The following is a 21,620-nucleotide window of genomic DNA, read 5'->3' as shown; positions in this document are numbered from 1 at the left end:
ACACAACAACACACAGAATCAAACATCCTGTCCTATTTTACAGGAATATTCTGGGTTAAATACAACTTAAGATTTAAGTAATTTGGATTTGTTTCTCAGTTTGCAAGAACATAAGAAAACCCTTGTACAATAATGCACTTTTATAGCGGAAGTATGTGGGCAGTGTTAATCTTGTCAATGAAATGTTTGCTGACCAAGGTTTTTTAATTTTTAATTTTTATTTCATCAACAATATCAAAGTAAAACATTCATTAAAACAGTTTTTTTTTGCAGGTTTTATGCTGATAAATCTAATGTTGAACATGGTGATTAATAAATGTTAATACATTTTTTTTAAATATTGTAGTTTGACACATTTTTGATATTTTGCATATTATTGTCAAAAAATGCTATTAACAAAAATGATGTGCCATTTTAACAAAATTAAAAAAAGAAGATGGATTAAAATTTATGCATATTAAATGATGAAATACTGATTCAATTTAAAGGAAATTTTTATCATAAGAAAATTCCAAATGATTGAGATGAAAACAGTGTAAAAATGATCACTGCCTATGGGGCATGTTGAGTTTAAAACAGAATTAGGCAGCATTATTTATTCATTTATTTAGCTAGCTTTATTTATACTTGGCTATACAGCAATTGCATGAATTCTTCATTAATAATTTTTATAAATACAAATTACAACCCGAATTCGGGAAATGTTGGGACGTTTTTTAAATTTTAATAAAATGAAAACTAAAAGACTTTCAAATCACATGAGCCAATATTTTATTCACAATAGAACATAGATAACATAACAAATGTTTAAACTGAGAAATTTTACAATTTTATGCACAAAATTAGCTCATTTCAAATTTGATGCCTGCTGCAGGTCTCAAAATAGTTGGGACGGGGGCATGTTTACCATGGTGTAGCATCTCCTCTTCTTTCAAAACAGTTTGAATAGGTCTGGGCATCGAAGTTATGAGTTTCTGGAGTTTTGGTATTGGAATTTGGTCCCATTCTTGCCTGATATAGGTTTCCAGCTGCTGAAGAGTTTGTGGTCGTCTTTGACATATTTTTAGTTTAATGATGCACCAAATGCAGGCAGGCCAATTCAGCACCTTCTACTACGAAGCCATGCTGTTGTAAAAACTGTAGTATGTGGTTTTGCATTGTCCTGCTGAAATACACGTAGTCTGGAAGGGAGCATATGTTGCTCTAAAACCTTTATATACTTTTCAGCATTCATAGTACCTTCCAAAACATGCAAGCTGCCCAGACCGTATGCACTTATGCACCCCCACACCATCAGAAATGCTGGCTTTTGAACTGAACGCTGATGACACGCTGGAAGATCTCCCTCCTCTTTAGCCCGGAGGACATGGCGTCCATGATTTCCAAAAGAATGTCAAATTTGGACTCGTCTGACCATAGAACACTTTTACACTTTGAAACGGTCCACTATAAATGAGCCTTGGCCCACAGGACACGATGAGAAGAAAACTGTGTAAAAATGATCACTGCCTATGGGGCATGTTGAGTTTAAAACAGAATTAGGCAGCATTATTTATTCATTTATTTAGCTAGCTTTATTTATACTTGGCTATACAGTAATTGCATGAATTCTTCATTAATAATTTTTATAAATACAAATTACAACCAGAATTCCGGAAATGTTGGGATGTTTTTTAGATTTGAATAAAATGAAAACTAAAAGACTTTCAAATCACATGAGCAAATATTTTATTCACAATAGATCATAGATAACATAACAAATGTTTAAACTGAGAAATTTTAAAATTTTATGCACAAAATTAGCTAATTTCAAATTTGATGCCTGCTACAGGTCTCAAAATAGTTGGGACGGGGCATGTTTACCATGGTGTAGCATCTCCTCTTCTTTCAAAACAGTTTGAAGACGTCTGGGCATCGAGGTTATGAGTTTCTGGAGTTTTGGTGTTGGAATTTGGTCCCATTCTTGCCTGATATAGGTTTCCAGCTGCTGAGGAGTTCGTGGTCATCTTTGACATATTTTTCGTTTAATGATGCACCAAATGTTCTCTATAGGTGAAAGATCTGGACTGCAGGCAGGCCAATTCAGCACCTTCTACTATGAAGCCATGCTGTTGTAATAGCTGCAGTATGTGGTTTTGCATTGTCCTGCTGAAATACACGTCGTCTGGAGGAGCATATGTTGCTCTAAAACCTTAATATACTTTTCAGCATTCATAGTGCCTTCCAAAACATGCAAGCTGCCCATACCATATGCACTTATGCACCCCATACCATCAGAGATGCTGGCTTTTGAACTGAACGCTGATGACACGCTGGAAGGTCTCCTCCTCTTTAGCCCGGAGGACATGGCGTCCATGATTTCCAAAAGAATGTCAAATTTGGACTCGTCTGACCATAGAACACTTTTACACTTTGAAACGGTCCACTATAAATGAGCCTTGGCCCACAGGACACGATGAGAAGAAAACTGTGTAAAATGATCACTGCCTATGGGGCATGTTGAGTTTAAAACAGAATTAGGCAGCATTATTTATTCATTTATTTAGCTAGCTTTATTTATACTTGGCTATACAGTAATTGCATGAATTCTTCATTAATAATTTTTATAAATACAAATTACAACCAGAATTCGGAAATGTTGGGATGTTTTTAGATTTGAATAAAATGAAAACTAAAAGACTTTCAAATCACATGAGCAAATATTTTATTCACAATAGATCATAGATAACATAACAAATGTTTAAACTGAGAAATTTTAAAATTTTATGCACAAAATTAGCTAATTTCAAATTTGATGCCTGCTACAGGTCTCAAAATAGTTGGGACGGGGGCATGTTTACCATGGTGTAGCATTTCCTCTTCTTTTCAAAACAGTTTGAAGACGTCTGGGCATCGAGGTTATGAGTTTCTGGAGTTTTGGTGTTGGAATTTGGTCCCATTCTTGCCTGATATAGGTTTCCAGCTGCTGAGGAGTTCGTGGTCATCTTTGACATATTTTTCGTTTAATGATGCACCAAATGTTCTCTATAGGTGAAAGATCTGGACTGCAGGCAGGCCAATTCAGCACCTTCTACTATGAAGCCATGCTGTTGTAAAAGCTGTAGTATGTGGTTTTGCATTGTCCTGCTGAAATACACGTCGTCTGGAGGGAGCATATGTTGCTCTAAAACCTTAATATACTTTTCAGCATTCATAGTGCCTTCCAAAACATGCAAGCTGCCCATACCATATGCACTTATGCACCCCCATACCATCAGAGATGCTGGCTTTTGAACTGAACGCTGATGACACGCTGGAAGGTCTCCTTCCTCTTTAGCCCGGAGGACACGGCGTCTGTGATTTCCAACAAGAAAGTCAAATTTGGACTCGTCTGACCATAGAACACTTTTACACTTTGAAACAGTCCACTTTAAATGAGCCTTGACCCACAGGACACGATGGCACTTCTGGACCATGTTCACATATGGCTTCCTTTTTGCATGATAGAGCTTTAGTTGGCATCTGCAGATGGCACGGCGGATTGTGTTTACTGACAGTGGTTTCTGGAAGTATTCCTGGGCCCTTTTAGTAATGTCAATGACAGAATCATGCCAATGAGTGATGCAGTGTTGTCTGAGGGCCTAAAGACCACGGGCATCCAACAAAGGTCTTCGGCCTTGTCCCTTACGCATAGAGATTTCTCCAGTTTCTCTGAATCTTTTGATGATGTTATGCACTGTAGATGAAGAGATTTGCAAAGCCTTTGCAATTTGACATTAAGGAACGCTGTTTTTAAAGTATTCCACAATTTTTTTACGCACTCTTTAACAGATTGGAGAGCCACTTCCCATCTTTACTTCTGAGAGACTCTGCCTCTCTAAGACATCCCTTTTATAGCTAATCATGTCACAGACCTGATGTCAATTAACTTAATTAGTTGCTAGATGTTCTCCCAGTAGAATCTTTTCAAAATTTCTTGCTTTTTCAGCCCTTTGTTGCCCCGTGCCAACTTTTTTGAGATCTGTAGCAGGCATCAAATTTGAAATGAGCTCATTTAGTGGATAAAAGTGTAAAATTTCTCAGTTTAAACATTTGTTATGTTCGCTATGTTCTATTTTGAATAAAATATTGGCTCATGTGATTTGAAAGTCTTTTAGTTTAATTTCATTCAAATTTAAAAAACATCCCAACATTTCCGGAATTCGGGTTGTAGGTGGATTAATTTCTGGTTAAGCATTTATTTATGTAAATACCATTTGTGGAATTTGCTCTATATGCATATCGATTTTTTAAATTAGCATGTTCATCTAATCTGTCAATCAAATTTAAAGGGTTAGTTCACCCAAAAATGACAATTAGTCCATGTTTTACTCACCCTCAAGGCATCCTAGGTGTATATGACTTTCTTCTTTCAGATGAATCCAATCGGAGTAATATTCAAAATTGTCCTGGCTCTTCTAAGCTCTATCATTGCAGTCAGCGGGTGTTTCTGCTACACAGTCCAAAACATGTAAAATAAAGTGTACGAATCCATAAAAAAAAAACATGCCTCACATGGCTCTGGGGGTGAATAAAGGCCTCCTGTAGCGAATTGATGCGTTTTTGGAAAAAAATATCCATATTTAAAACGATATAAACAGTTTTGTGTAACTTCCGCTATCTGTCGTATGTGCGTTCACGAGAGACTGCCTTTCCAGTGGATGACGTAGGACGCCGGCGCAGCGTACGCGCGTGTCTCGCAATAACCAACGTTTGTTTATAGGAGCAAAGGAAGCAAAGTTCCCTTACTTTACCAAAGGAAAACCAGTCTCCTCTTGGCTTATACTGAAATCCTCTGACATTTTTCTTTACAAATCCTCGTTTTGTGCTTGTCCGGCATTTTGTTTTGTTCTCTTTCTGCGCTCGTCACTAATCACCGCTTATGACTGTTAGATGAAGTGAGAAAGATGTGTTTATTACGTTTGAAATATGGATATTTTTCTTACAAAAACACATGGATTCGCAACAGGAGGCCTTTATTCATCCCTTGGAGCCACGTGAGGCATGTTTTTTTATGGATTCGCGCACTTTATTTGACGTGTTTTGGACTGTGTAACAGAAACACCCACTGACTCCAATGATAGAGCTTAGAAGAGCCAGGACAATTTTTAATATAATTCCAATTGGATTCATCTGAAAGAAGAAAGTCATATACACCTAGGATGGCTTGAGGGTGAGTATCCCCCACCTCCACTTTATATCTATTTCAGCTCTATTTTAATCTCCTACTAGTAGTACAAAGGAGGGGAAATTAAAGCTTGAGCCCCCTCAATGTCGAATGAAAACTAAATCTTCTTGCCTTTATCACGCAAAGATTATATTGACATATGAAGTCATTAAAATGCTTTAGAGATATTTACATTACAACCCTTCTTTGTATCATTGCATGGATATCATGTATATGAGACCGGGATGACATGGCCATGACTTTATTATTTTTTTAATGGTAGAGAGAGCTTAAGTTGTATTTAACTTGCAGTGTTCATTGAACAACAAGAAAAGCAGTTTAACAAAGACTGACCTGGAAAAAAATGACAAAAGCCAGGCGTGCAGCGAGCACAGACCAGTACTGCTTAGAAAGCTGGTAAGACTCAGGAGACCAAGGTGGATCTCGATAATCTTTGTACCTGTGAGGACGAATTGTTGAGGAGAAAGAACAAATGGTATCAGATAATGTAGGTGAGCAGAGTTCATGAGTATGAGTGTGTTGCATGTGTGTCAAGTGTACCTGCAAATACGGAGTTGTCTGTCAAAGTCAGTGTCATGCGGGGCAGTGCCAGGTTTAAAGTTGCTTGTGTTGAAATATGCCAGTGTGTGGTTGGTATAACCATGCATGGTGCCTGTCTCACTGTACAAATACTGAAACACCATCCGAGGAATGAACTCAGATGTAAAGGAGATCACAAATGCCTTGGAGGAAAGAGAGACAGAAAGAAGAAAAACCTTAAAATCTCTGCACGCAATGAGATAAATCATACTAAACACAGCCAGCAACTAAATATGAATTTTGTTTCATCATAAGTCTAAATCTTAACACTCACATTTGTAATGACAGCAAACTTGCTTATTCCACTCAAGATGTTGTACCATATGCCTGGGAAAGGGAAGATAAATATGTGAAAGTGTGAACTAGATTAAATAACAGTTATGTTAAGTGTAACCATGAGTAAGTCTGTGCATATTTGCTGCAAAAATTCATACCAATCTCTTTAGCACTGACTGCATCAGGTCTGCGTATTTCAGTGACAAATTTTGCCGCATCTAGTCGGATTTCAATGACATTATTAAGCAGAGCGAAGACTGGTGCCAGCGGGAAGGAGGCCACAAAGAGTGTGACAAATCCATACTGAATAACTGCAGACAAACAAACACACACATACACCAATGTCCTTAATCAAACCCAATTCCTCAAAGTCATCACAGACATCCTTAAACACCATCGCTAAACCTCTTCAAAGGAAAAACTAATAATAGTTTGTATAGCATCCATTTTGATATTTTTTATATTTCTTGTTAATCACCAATCCACCAGTGCTTCCCATACGGCTGTTTGGCTACAGTGAAGGATTACTGCAAGAATTACATACATTACTTGCCATGCAGATTTGGGGATTTCAAAATTAACAACTAAATAATACATGTAATATTCCTCTTTCTTAGTGACAGAAGGTTACCGACCACTGTCAGAGTCTCTGAAGTCATGGTTGTTGTAGAAGTTGTGATAAAGAGTAAAGCAAAGAAAACATATCAAGTGACCCACAGAATCAGCTCAGTGGTAACTGTTAATCAACATGACTGATCCAGTCTACAACTTCAAGGTTAACCCGATTTACATTTATTTACATTGACCTATCTGTCATAGGTCATTGTCAATATGATACTGTTGTATTGATTCCTTCAACCAAGCTGTGTCTACGCTCTCTCCATATCACAAAGCTTAAGGTCTGTTCACACCAACCCAAACAAATATTTGGTCCGGTTTTGAAATTGTCTGCTCAGACCAAGGCATAAAAAACAACTGATGGTCTAAATGAAAATGGACAGATCCATCCCCATAGGGCAGAATCAACAACCTTTAAGCCATAAGTTAGGGGAATGGATTCCGGCAGCTGGATTGCTCACCATCGGATTCTGTTCCCCCCATGTTTGTTATATAAGGAGATTATAAGATTTTTCAAATTGATACAAGTTAGAATCTATCCCCATTTGTGACAGAATCAACTACTTTTAAGTAGTTTCAGCAACATGTCTCTCCATGGAGGTGGAAGAACAGATTCCAACAGATGGATTGGTTGGCATCTGATTCTGTTCCCTCCATGTTTCTTATACAAGGAGGTTCTAATATTTATCAAACTGATACTGGTTAAGATCCATCCTCATACAGGATAGAATCAACAACTACATCAACATCTCTCACCCTGGAGTTGTGGGAACAGATTCCAATAGATGGACTGCTCCCCAATATTTCATATACTAGGAGGTTCTAATGTTTCTGAACAATTCCCTGGTGAAAAACAAGTACACTTCCATAATGTACTTAAAGTGCTCTATTTTCGCACACTAATTTTGTACTTAATATACTAAAAATGATCCTTTAGGATCCTTTAGGTCAACTTAAGATCATCTAAGTGTAAAGAATATATCTAAAATATATTCATGGTGTCTCAAAATAGCACAGTTGAGTTCACTTAGATGATCTTAAGTTGACCTTAAGAAGTACTAAAGGATCATTTTTAGTATATTAAGTACAAAATTAGTGCGAGAAAATAGAGCACTTTAAGTACATTATGGAAGTGCACTTATTTTTCACCTGAGAAGATACTGGTTAAGATCCATCCCCATATGAGACAGATTCAACAACATTTAAGCATCTATATCAACATGTCTCTCCATAGTGGTGGGGGAAACCGATTCTGATAGCTGGATTGCTCACTGTTGGATTCTGTTTCCCCCATGTGTCTTATACAAGGAGGTTCGCTTAGCAAAATACATCAAGTAGTAGTTTCATGCAACAGCAGTGGCTTTAGACAATCACAAATCTTATTTCAAAAATATGCAAAAAATGTTGCTGGGGAATAAAGTCCATAAATCGGTGCTCTTTGGATGCGTGATTTCTAAATTCATCCAAAAAAACTAATCACTCCAAGGCACTCGAAATTATAGTGCAAAAATTAAAAAGCCATTATTCACAGCTTTACATTAAAAGCAACACACAAGGAAGGCTGATGAACGTGTCGGTGCACTTGTGTGTTGCTTTTAATATAAAGCCATGTGAATAAAGGCTTTTTCATTTTTTCACTATAATTTCGAGTGCATTGGAGTGATTCGTTTTTTTGCACAAATCTTATTATTTAGGCAACATTTTTCATAGTGCGATAGAAAATTGATTCGAAGCCCCTCGGTTTAAAAAAAAATGTTTGTGATGTTCTAAACATATGAATTAACAGTCATTTATTAAAATTTTAATGTTTATTTAACGGAACATTTGTATTGAATGCCTTTATTTTAAAGGTGCCTACTTATTAAAAAAAAAAAAGTAAATGTAATTTAATAAGAGCCAGATCTTGCTTTCAAGATCGATCATTTCCAAACAAAATGTATACCAAGCTTCTTAGCTAACTAGTTGTACAGGCAGAGTGCAAAGCCTAAGATTAATTCTGATTGGTCAATAGCACCCAGAGAACATCATGGTGATGTCAAATGCCTAACAATTACATTGTAAGTTATTTCATTTTTACAGTAATTAAAGCCAACTTTAAACAGCATTCACATTGTCCTTTCAAAATGTAATGGAGCAAATCATACATTTTGAAGAAATCTTTGGAACAAACACTGATGAATCACTGAAAATAAGACCAAGAATGTATATTAAGAAAATACAATTTTTGTTGACTATAAAGAGCAATTCTGGAAAAATATGTCAAGCCACAACACTATCATTAAACAGTCAAATAAGGCTTTCAAGTTGCTACACAGTACATGGTAATGATGTTTTTGGGGTTGTAACGTTGCTGACATTTGAGCCTATTGTTCAATACTAGCATGTGGTACTCACCCATCTCCATGTACTCTGGGCTCAATCCTTCATATGGCTCCAGATCATAGTCCAAATCCCAGCGCTGTGGTTCTCGTTTTGAATCTTTGTCCTCCTCATCTGCCGATCCATCTTTCTCCTCTTTATAAGTGCGATACATCTTCTTCAGCTTTCTGTATGTCAACAGATTTGACTGTGTTATTTTAAACACCTCTTCCATCACTCACTGTGCACTGCGTTGATAATGTTAAACAGTGTGGAGAATTAAAATTTAATTTAACAAGAGAGTTAGGGGCTTCCTCTAATAGACTGGGGTACAGAATCAAAGAAAATTAGCAGAGGGACCATGGGGAAGACTTTGCATGTGTGTATGTGTGTGTAAAACACTTACGGAATGGCAATTTCAAACACATTATTCTGAATGAGCTGCTTTCCCAACATAATGATTCCCAGCTGAATACACACTTCAATAAGACAACCACCTGGAGAACACTAGACCAAAAACACATGTACATGCAAACTGTTAGTTACCCTATGCTAAAACACTGAAGACAAACATTATCATTTTAATAATTACCTCTTCCATGCGGAAGTCCTTAAAGACATAAACATAGTCACCCGGACGACCGGCAAACCTAAATTAGCACACCAGAGTTGAGAGATATTTAACAAAAACGACAATTGGATTAAACAATGCAACCCAGAAATTTAACTTTTTGGTGCTAGACTCTAAAGCATACTACACAGTGACACTATATTGTAAACTACAACATAATAGTTCAGCAACACAACACATATAACACACAGACACCACAAAACAGGTTGTTATAGAACTGTAATTTGCATATGGAAATTTAGACATGAACTCTCCAAAAAAGTAATACATTAATAAAACATGTAAAAATTATGTAAAAAAGGGGTAAAAAAATAATTTAGGGAAAAATGCATTTTTCAGATGTACAATATGAGGCTCGTATACAATAATTATATAAAAGAGCATATTGCATGAGATATATATATATATATGTATTAAAAAAATTTAAGAGAAAATATAAAAGAATAGAAAATTGCTCTAGGGTATTATATTTTGGCTTACAAATTACAATAAAAACCCAGTAGTTAACATTAGTTAATGCATTAACTAACAATGAGCAATACATTTGTTACAGTATTCATTAATGTTAATAATACTGTGGTTTTTTTTACCAGTTAGGTCCATTAAATAATATTAACAAATACAACTTTTTTCAGTTGTAAATACAAACGACTGATTTCTTCAATATATTATGTACATGTTGTAATACACATTAACTAAGATTACTAAATGAGGTTACACTTTATTTTAAGGTGTCCTTGTTACAGTGTAATTATACGTTTAATTACTGAGTAATATTAATTAACTACATGTACTTCCTATATGGTTAGGGTTAGGATTAGGGTTTGGTTTAGGGTTACTTGCATGTAATTATGCATAAATTTTTGTTATTATTATAGTAATGCAACGTGTAACAAGGACACCTTAAAATAAAGTGTTACCCTAAATGATTTACAAGTAAAATTTCATTGTTGGTTCATGTTAACTGATGTTAACAAATGGAACCTTACTGCGTTGCATGATTTTAGGTTAAGATTTTTTTGCTCTATATATAAAAAAAATGTTGATAAATGGTCACTCCAAAGTGATATATACAGTATAGACAAACATAGAAACATTATCAACAATGGACTACACAGGACAGACACACAACACTATAGTATACTATACAGTATAGGCACTAGTGTAGACACAACACTACATACAAACACAATACTACAGTAAGCACACGACTACACTGCAACACACTGGACATGACAAACAACAACAAAGTACATTATAATAATCCAATTATCATTGCCCACAACAGAGACAGAACGTCACATTAGTTTGGGTGGGTATGCTAATGGGATGCCAATTTACCTGCCCTTAAAGAAAGCCACATAGAAGACAGGTGCAAATGCATTCATGCTCTTCAGCAAAAAAGCTTTCAAGATCACATGCTCCTCAAATGTCGATTCAGTCTTTGGAATTTCTGCAAGTATGACATTAACATCATATTCATAATAATCATCGGTAATGCATGATCTTTTCTTCGTTACAGTCACCCTTTTATCAAGAAAACAGAAACATTTCATATTTTGTCATGTAAACACACACACACACCAAGCTCTGTAATCCAGGCCGCTATAGCGCCGTAGATCTCATCCAGCACCAGAACCACCAGCAAGTTGATGATGACAGCGGTGGTTGTCACGGTTACACGCACATTAGCCTTGGCCTCGTGATCAGGGTTCATTGACATAACCGCAAACACAATGATGCGGTAGAGAATCACTCCAGACACGGCAGAGAACGTGACCCCAACCTGAGAAAACAGATAAATGTTCATTTTAACTGTAAAAACAAAGCGACAAATGCCGTTATGGGGAAAGGTACCTACCATAAGGAGGATAGAGGATATGTTGATGCAGTATCCTGGCAGCCGGTCTGTCCATGACAAAGACTCAGAGGCAAGCTACAAGAACAACAGGACGTTAAACTTAATGCTCACCATATCAACTGTGAATACAATAGCTACTGGATTACCATAATCACATTTTGCCTGATACTGACAAGCAATTATTATTTGTGACCCATGCTGGCAAAATAAGTCTGAATGCACATGGGCTGATTTTGCTATAGCTGTAAGCAAAAAGAAAAGAAAATTAATTTTGTTTGCACAAAAGTTTGCACGAAAGTTTGCACAAAAATTAATTCATTAAGCCCTTTTCTAGCGATCCCAATGCTCCAAATAGTAATCAAACATCTGAAATTATAATATATATAGATTACAGTATTTCAAAATATCTGTCTTGGCGAGTATTCACACAAACACTATCTGTTATGTCTTAAGTGAACGATTAGGGAATTGTTGGGGAAAAACATCTAATGTGTAACATTATATTAGATCTGTGCATTACAGCAGGTCTTAATATACAGGCCGTCTGTCTCAATGTTAATCTAACAATAAAAGAAACAAAGGAATGGCTCAATGCTCTTGTTTGAACAGCAATTTTAGTTTTAATAGTTTTTTCATTTGTATTGAATACACTGAAGTGATTTTTACATTTGATTAGTCTATTTGTTTTTCTTACTTGAATGTTTCTGCACTTAAAAAAATTATATAAATTTTTTTTAAGGTCAGTGGTTGCAAACAATTTATTTTAGCTACATTTAAATAAAAAATGTTTTAAAGTTAGTCAACTAAATTTGTTCATTTAAATGTGGCTAAAATAATTTGATTGCAACCACTTACCTTAAAAAAAATTGTAAATTTAATGAATCATTTTTTTCAGTGTGTTTACATGTAAGATGAAAAAAGCAAGAAAAGTTCTTTCTTGTATTTGTTCTACTGTTTATTTGCATCTTTGTTCTAATTTTTAGTAATAAAGCTAAAATAACAAACAGCTATATTGTGATCATTAATAAGAAAAGAAGTGGAGGAAAAGATGCAATGTTGTAGGTGATAGGAACCTTCAGAAAACATTAACTCATTTTTTTTTTACTTCAAACAGGTGTAGCTCAGTCATTTTTTTGTCCGATTCCAACAAATCATACAATGTGGAAAAAAAATTATTTGATCCCCTGCTAATTTTGTACGTTTGCCCACTAACAAAGAAATGATCAGTCTATAATTTTAATGGTAGTTTTATTTGAACAATGAGAGACAGAATAACAACAAAAAAATCTAGAAAAACGCATTTCAAAAAAGTTATAAATTGTTTTGCATTTTAATGAGTGAAATAAGTATTTGACCCCTTCGCAAAACATGACTTAGTACTTGGTGGCAAAACCCTTGTTGGCAATCACAGAGGTCAGACGTTTCTTGTAGTTGGCCACCAGGTTTGCACACATCTCAGGAGGGATTTTGTCCCACTCCTCTTTGCAGATCCTCTCCAAGTCATTAAGGTTTCGAGGCTGACGTTTGGCAACTCGAACCTTCAGCTCCCTCCACAGATTTTCTATGGGATTAAGGTCTGGAGACTGGCGGCCACTCCAGGACCTTAATGTGCTTCTTCTTGAGCCACTCCTTTGTTGCCTTGGCCGTGTGTCATTGTCATGCTGGGAATACCCATCCACGACCCATTTTCAATGCCCTGGCCCTGACGGTACATGGCCCCGTCCATCGTCCCTTTGATGCGGTGCAGTTGTCCTGTACCCTTCGCAGAAAAACACCCCCAAAGCATAATGTTTCCACCTCCATGTTTGACGGTGGGGATGGTGTTCTTGGGGTCATAGGCAGCATTCCTCCTCCTCCAAACACGGCGAGTTGAGTTGATGCCAAAGAGCTGGATTTTGGCCTCATCTGACCACAACACTTTCACCCAGTTCTCCTCTGAATCATAAGCAAACTTCAGACGGGCTGTACATGTGCTTTCTTGTGCAGGGGGACCTTGCAGGCACTGCAGGATTTCAGTCCTTCACGGTGTAGTGTGTTACCAATTGTTTTCTTGGTGACTATGGTCCCAGCTGCCTTGAGATCATTGACAAGATCCTCCCGTGTAGTTCTGGGCTGATTCCTCACCGTTCTCAGGATCATTGAAACTCCACGAGGTGAGATCTTGCATGGAGCCCCAGACCGAGGGACATTGACATTTATTTTGGCCATGGTGGAAAGTTTGGAATCTGATATAAGTATCAGGCTCCCAGATGTCTTTTATACAGGTAAGGAGCTGAGATTAAAGGGAGTGCTCCTAATCTCAGTTCCTTACCTGTATAAAAGACACCTGGGAGCCAGAAATCTTGCTGATTGATAGGGGATCAAATTGTCACGCGCAGCTACTGCGTTGGAGACGAAGGAGCGCGGAGATGAAGGAGAGTCATGTTCAATAGTCTTTATTCATCCAAATCAAGACTCACAGGGACAAGCAGGACACACTCATGTAGCTGGGGGTTTGACGAACAATACCGGAACTCAGAATAAGGGACAGACAGGAAATTATATACACATGATAATTAAACTAAACGAGATAACTAAACACAGCTGGAACAGAATGAACATGATTAACTAAACAGGAACTAAACCAAATAAGGACATAACAGGAACAAGACGGGAACACACATGTGACAGATCGCCCCCCTCCCGGATGGCGCAGGACCACCGGGGAGGGGGGTGGGCGCCCTGGAGGCTGGTGCAGGACGGGAACACAGAGGAGGCCTCCAGGGCGGATCAGGCAGACCCGGGTGGCCATGGCGGGTCAGGAGACTTGGGTGGCCATGGCGGGTCAGGGAGAACAGGAGGCCATGACGGTGCAGGGAGAAACAGAAGACCTCTCAGGGTTATCCACAGGAACTTGAACCCTAACTGGGCTGGGCACGGAATCCGAGGCCTCCCCTAGGCCAGACACGAGACCCACAGCCCTCCTTGGGCTGAACGGGGTGACAGGGACCTCTTCAGGGGTGCTCTCAGGAATCACTTCTATCGAGGCAACTGGAGAAGCAGACGGCTTGGGAACGGCTTCCGTGGCCATGACAAGAGAAGCAGTCCGCTTCTCAGGAACCCCAACAGACATGACAAGACCGACAAGAATGGTTCCTGTGGACAATATCTCTAGATACATGACTTGACTCCGATCTGGGGCTAGAGCCTGCACTGGAGCGAGCTCTGGGGCTGGAGCCAACACTAGAGTGAGCTCTGGGGCTGGAGCCGACATTGGAGCTTGCTCTCGAGGAGCTGTCACTAGAGGGCGCTCTGGAGCTGGAGCCCACGACATCCCCTCATACTCCACCAGCATTCCTAGGGGCACATGTGAGGTGGAAGGTGGGCTTGAGTGAACCGCAGACAGTGCCGTGCTTGAGTGAGCCATGAACGGCGGCGGGCATGACTTCACTGCGAACGGCGGCAGACTTGAGTGAGTGGCGGCTGACATACTAGACTTCATAGCAGCCGGCTGACTTGACTGACAAATGGCCTGTAGGCTTGGTTTGGCTGCAGCCGGCAGACTAGACAGATGAATGGCCAGCGAACTTGAGGGCCAGCAGGCTTGGGATAGCCACAGCCAGCGGGCTGGACAGATGAACGGTCAGCAAACTTGACTGATGAGCGGCCAGCGGGCTTGGGATAGCCACAGCCAGCGGGCTGGACAGATGAACGGTCAGACGTTTCTTGTAGTTGGCCACCAGGTTTGCACACATCTCAGGAGGGATTTTGTCCCACTCCTCTTTGCAGATCCTCTCCAAGTCATTAAGGTTTCGAGGCTGACGTTTGGCAACTCGAACCTTCAGCTCCCTCCACAGATTTTCTATGGGATTAAGGTCTGGAGACTGGCGGCCACTCCAGGACCTTAATGTGCTTCTTCTTGAGCCACTCCTTTGTTGCCTTGGCCGTGTGTCATTGTCATGCTGGGAATACCCATCCACGACCCATTTTCAATGCCCTGGCCCTGACGGTACATGGCCCCGTCCATCGTCCCTTTGATGCGGTGCAGTTGTCCTGTACCCTTCGCAGAAAAACACCCCCAAAGCATAATGTTTCCACCTCCATGTTTGACGGTGGGGATGGTGTTCTTGGGGTCATAGGCAGCATTCCTCCTCCTCCAAACACGGCGAGTTGAGTTGATGCCAAAGAGCTGGATTTTGGCCTCATCTGACCACAACACTTTCACCCAGTTCTCCTCTGAATCATTGGCAAACTTCAGACGGGCTGTACATGTGCTTTCTTGTGCAGGGGACCTTGCAGGCGCTGCAGGATTTCAGTCCTTCACGGTGTAGTGTGTTACCAATTGTTTTCTTGGTGACTATGGTCCCAGCTGCCTTGAGATCATTGACAAGATCCTCCCGTGTAGTTCTGGGCTGATTCCTCACCGTTCTCAGGATCATTGAAACTCCACGAGGTGAGATCTTGCATGGAGCCCCAGACCGAGGGACATTGACATTTATTTTGGCCATGGTGGAAAGTTTGGAATCTGATATAGTATCAGGCTCCCAGATGTCTTTTATACAGGTAAGGAGCTGAGATTAAAGGGAGTGCTCTAATCTCAGTTCCTTACCTGTATAAAAGACACCTGGGAGCCAGAAATCTGCTGATTGATAGGGGATCAATTGTCACGCCGCAGCTACTGCGTTGGAGACGAAGGAGCGGAGATGAAGGAGAGTCATGTTCAATAGTCTTTATTCATCCAAATCAAGACTCACAGGGACAAGCAGGACACACTCATGTAGCTGGGGGTTTGACGAACAATACCGGAACTCAGAATAAGGGACAGACAGGAAATTATATACACATGATAATTAAACTAAACGAGATAACTAAACACAGCTGGAACAGAATGAACATGATTAACTAAACAGGAACTAAACCAAATAAGGACATAACAGGAACAAGACGGGAACACACATGTGACCCAAATACTTATTTCTCTCATTAAAATGCAAATAAATGTATAACTTTTTTGAAATGCATTTTTCTGGATTTTTTGTTGTTATTCTGTCTCTCACTGTTCAAATAAACCTACCATTGAAATTATAGACTGATCATTTCTTTGTCAGTGGGCAAACGTACAAAATCAGCAGGGGATCAAATAATCCCCCACTGTACAAGGTTAAAATAAAATAAAAATAACAAATTTTTGAAAATTTGCTCATTGTGACTCATTTTGCCAGCACAGGTCACATTTTTATGGTTTGGTAATAACCAATATGATGGCCCATACTATAAAAAGTCTATACCAGGGGTGCCCAGTCCTGTTCCTGGAGATCTACCTACTGTACCTGCAGAGTTCAGCTTCAACCCTGATTAAACACACCTCAACCAGCTAATTAAGCTCTTCAGAAGCACTTGATAATTACAGACAGGTGTGTTTGATCAGGGTTAGAACTGTACTCTGCAGGTAGGACTGATTTATTTAGTCTTTTTTTAAACAACTCTATTCTAGAATTTTTACATGCTTCTGGACAAATCTGGCATCAAAACGTTATATACGTATGTGCATATACATACGTACGTTATATAATGTTATTTAAGTACATTATGTACAGCCGAAATATGATGTTTTTGGAAAAAAAACTACATAAAAAATTTAAATAAATAAATAAAATAGCACGTACTGGTACTACATTTTAGCAGGGTTGTGATAAAGAGTGGCACGGTCACCCTGAAATATGACTGCCACCCCCACTGGATCCCCAACATCATTGGGCTAGAGTACTGTCAATCTGACGATGCCTGTATGCCATTGGATCAGAGCACTCTGAATTGCTGCCTGATTGTTGCTGAGTGCTCATCAACGCTATTAAATTAATGGGCTCTGTCAGTGCTTTGGCAAGGTAACGTTTTTTTTTTGTTTTGTTTTTTTGCCATGCAATAAAGCTCAGTTCAAAGGCCAATTTAAAATATTGGTACAGTAAATAAAGGGGAAGTTCACGCGTTAATGAGTAGCAAAGATTAAGTAGCTGTATTGATTACTTTTATGCCACTGATCAGGCTTTTATATGTAGTTTGGGGCAACAAAGGGTTTTATAGGTTTGACTGAAATAATAATGCAATAACTGACACTTTAAATCAATGTTTCAAGCAACAACAACAAAACAATTGAACAAAAAACAGATAAAGACAAAAAGTAGCCATTGATAGTATATAAACATGTATCCAAATGTAATAAAATTAATTTATGTGTGATTTATGTGTAAATTATGTGCAATGTCTTAGCTACTAGGGATTTTTACATAGGGCTATACAGCCATCTAGTGGCAACACAATGATATTACAGATAATAAATTGTGCAAAATGTTTATCTTAAATCAATTTACAAATAAAGCATTCAGATTTGTGGAACTCAATCTCCACAAATTAGTATCGTTACTATGACAACCAATTTGAATGTAACAAGAAACTGGTGTCTGAAAAGAATACATATATATATATATATATATATATATATATATATATATATATATATATATATATATATATATATATATATATATATATATATATATATATATATATATATATATATATATATATATATATATATATATATATATATATATATATATATATATATATATATATATATATATATATATATATATATATATATATATATATATATATATATATATATATATATATATATATATATATATATATATATATATATATATATATATATATATATATATATATATATATATATATATATATATATATATATATATATATATATATATATATATATATATATATATATATATATATATATATATATATATATATATATATATATATATATATATTTTTCATCCAAATCAAGACTCACAGGGACAAGCAGGACACACACACACGTAGCTGGGGTTTGACGAACAATACCGAACTCAGAATAAGGGACAGACAGGAAATTATATACACATGATAATTAAACTAAACGAGATAACTAAACACAGCTGGAACAGAATGAACATGATTAACTAAACAGGAACTAAACCAAATAAGGACATAACAGGAACAAGACGGAACACACATGTGACCCAAATACTTATTTCTCTCATTAAAATGCAAATAAATGTATAACTTTTTGAAATGCATTTTTCTGGATTTTTTGTTGTTATTCTGTCTCTCACTGTTCAAATAAACCTACCATTGAAATTATAGACTGATCATTTCTTTGTCAGTGGGCAAACGTACAAAATCAGCAGGGGATCAAATAATTCCCCCCCCCCCACTGTACGAGGTTAAAATAAAATAAAAATAACAAATTTTTGAAAATTTGCTCATTGTGACTCATTTTGCCAGCACAGGTCACATTTTTATGGTTTGGTAATAACCAATATGATGGCCCATACTATAAAAAGTCTATACCAGGGGTGCCCAGTCCTGTTCCTGGAGATCTACCTACTGTACCTGCAGAGTTCAGCTTCAACCCTGATTAAACACACCTCAACCAGCTAATTAAGCTCTTCAGAAGCACTTGATAATTACAGACAGGTGTGTTTGATCAGGGTTAGAACTGTACTCTGCAGGTAGGACTGATTTATTTAGTCTTTTTAAACAACTCTATTCTAGAATTTTTACATGCTTCTGGACAAATCTGGCATCAAAACGTTATATACGTATGTGCATATACATACGTACGTTATATAATGTTATTTAAGTACATTATGTACAGCCGAAATATGATGTTTTTGGAAAAAAAACTACATAAAAATTTAAATAAATAAATAAAATAGCACGTACTGGTACTACATTTTAGCAGGGTTGTGATAAAGAGTGGCACGGTCACCCTGAAATATGACTGCCACCCCCACTGGATCCCCAACATCATTGGGCTAGAGTACTGTCAATCTGACGATGCCTGTATGCCATTGGATCAGAGCACTCTGAATTGCTGCCTGATTGTTGCTGAGTGCTCATCAACGCTATTAAATTAATGGGCTCTGTCAGTGCTTTGGCAAGGTAACGTTTTTTTGTTTTGTTTTTGCCATGCAATAAAGCTCAGTTCAAAGGCCAATTTAAAATATTGGTACAGTAAATAAAGGGGAAGTTCACGCGTTAATGAGTAGCAAAGATTAAGTAGCTGTATTGATTACTTTTATGCCACTGATCAGGCTTTTATATGTAGTTTGGGGCAACAAAGGGTTTTATAGGTTTGACTGAAATAATAATGCAATAACTGACACTTTAAATCAATGTTTCAAGCAACAACAACAAAACAATTGAACAAAAAACAGATAAAGACAAAAAGTAGCCATTGATAGTATATAAACATGTATCCAAATGTAATAAAATTAATTTATGTGTGATTTATGTGTAAATTATGTGCAATGTCTTAGCTACTAGGGATTTTTACATAGGGCTATACAGCCATCTAGTGGCAACACAATGATATTACAGATAATAAATTGTGCAAAATGTTTATCTTAAATCAATTTACAAATAAAGCATTCAGATTTGTGGAACTCAATCTCCACAAATTAGTATCGTTACTATGACAACCAATTTGAATGTAACAAGAAACTGGTGTCTGAAAAGAATACATATATATATATATTTTGGGGGGGGGGGCAATAGGGATTTCGCCTAGGGCGTCAAATTGGCTAGAAACAGCCCTGACTATAATGATAACTATATTAGTGTCCACATCAACGTATGATAAGGTTTGTTTATCATTAGCATGCTGCAGTTTTGTTATCTGTAGCTTTAAATGCTTGAGCTCTTTAAAGCAGGATGGATTTTTATTGTTCATCAACTGAAAAAAAATCATTCTGAAAGTGATTCCAATGATATCGTTGTTCAGTGTCATTATCGTTATAATTATGGTGTGGAGTTCCCTATTCTCAGAATTAGAATGATTATTAAATGTTATAATTATTGTTTTAGGATGGTGTGAACGGCCCTAAGACTGGTCATTATATGCTTTTAGTTGGTGTATTTCACAAAAATAAATAAATAAAACTTTTAAATGTAATGTTAGGATATGAGATGAAGTTTTTAAAGAAGCAGGACAGTATTTAACACTTTGTGCATCAGGACAGGAAATAGTTTTGGACTTGGAACAAACTAATCATTGAAACTAAGTAGGGGACTGATTTAATTGAAGTTAATGAACAGCACGGATCCAACCCTCCCCCAGACACGTACGCATCAAATCTGAATTAAAACACTACACTCTCTCAGGTACACGCACATACACACTGAACATGTGTCTTTGATTAGAGGAAGGACACCACTCTAACTTGCGTGTTTTAATCCCGCTCTGACTCTAATCCTTCATAATCTAGTGTGGAATACCCAGAGAGGTAATCTGCTTTGAGTGCCGTGTGTAGTAAGCGTGTATGCCACAGATAGTGTTTGAGCGCATACATGTGTTGTGTGTACGCGCCGCAGGCCTGACACTACGTACAAGGGCACAATGACAGTAACAAAAATCCGCAAAATCACATCAAGTGAAATTGCGACCAAACTGCTCATTTCAAAGGGGAAAAACATGGCGCCAATGTTATCCACCGGACTGAGTAACTCATCTAATTAATTCAACTGTCAGAAAGAATGAGAAGAAAAAGATAAGAGAGTGCTAATGCGGGGTGTGATAAGAGGAAAGTCGGATATGAGCTGGGTGGGCAGGAGGGGTCCGATGGAGGTCAGGGCAGTGACCACTCTGTGACTGACAGCTGAGAACTAACTGCATTATCCCTGAAGCCCCGCCTCTTCTGGTTAAGTTGATTAGCTAGCTCTCTCCTAGACAGACACACACACAGTAAACTCTCAAATTATCTCCCCCCTCCTCACCGGCGACTGTCCTCCTTTAGCAGACAGTAGCTTCTCTCTTCCTTTGTCATCCGTTCCTGCGTCCGGCTAGAACACAGAGCAGAGATTAAAAACATTGCGCACACGCACTCATTCTCTTACATCTACCTGGAAAAATGTGCGTGGTATTCCAGGTATTTCAGCTCAGTGCATTTTTATGCAATAATTAAATTAAAGTGAAAATTAAGACTTCACTTTCAGATCCTGAATTGATAATAGTGAGTAAAAAGAACTTAAAACACAAAATA

The 21,620-nt window shown here is 37.7% G+C and overlaps 1 protein-coding gene across 4 annotated transcripts in view; it reads right to left on the bottom strand.

Moving 5' to 3' along the window:
• The window catches only part of ano2a (anoctamin 2a), a 39,359-nt gene that overhangs the window by 3,888 nt on the left and 13,851 nt on the right, over positions 1 to 21,620 (bottom strand). For 2 of the 4 annotated variants that reach the window (XM_058752367.1, XM_058752369.1), the window contains 11 exons: positions 21,355 to 21,420; positions 11,530 to 11,604; positions 11,253 to 11,454; positions 11,010 to 11,121; positions 9,630 to 9,687; positions 9,444 to 9,544; positions 9,074 to 9,225; positions 6,220 to 6,372; positions 6,060 to 6,112; positions 5,747 to 5,928; positions 5,540 to 5,645 (listed from right to left, as the gene is read on the bottom strand). In XM_058752367.1, the coding sequence (XP_058608350.1) occupies positions 5,540 to 5,645; positions 5,747 to 5,928; positions 6,060 to 6,112; positions 6,220 to 6,372; positions 9,074 to 9,225; positions 9,444 to 9,544; positions 9,630 to 9,687; positions 11,010 to 11,121; positions 11,253 to 11,454; positions 11,530 to 11,604; positions 21,355 to 21,420 (1,260 nt within the window). Of the gene's footprint in view, position 1; positions 1,510 to 5,539; positions 5,646 to 5,746; positions 5,929 to 6,059; positions 6,113 to 6,219; positions 6,373 to 9,073; positions 9,226 to 9,443; positions 9,545 to 9,629; positions 9,688 to 11,009; positions 11,122 to 11,252; positions 11,455 to 11,529; positions 11,605 to 21,354; positions 21,421 to 21,620 lie in introns of those variants that run through there. The other 2 variants (XM_058752371.1, XM_058752370.1) reach the window with 2 other exon arrangements.

Source organism: Onychostoma macrolepis, chromosome 18 (genome assembly GCF_012432095.1).
Source record: "Onychostoma macrolepis isolate SWU-2019 chromosome 18, ASM1243209v1, whole genome shotgun sequence".
Classification (NCBI taxonomy): domain Eukaryota; kingdom Metazoa; phylum Chordata; class Actinopteri; order Cypriniformes; family Cyprinidae; genus Onychostoma; species Onychostoma macrolepis.
This window is presented reverse-complemented; position numbering and strand designations above follow the sequence as displayed.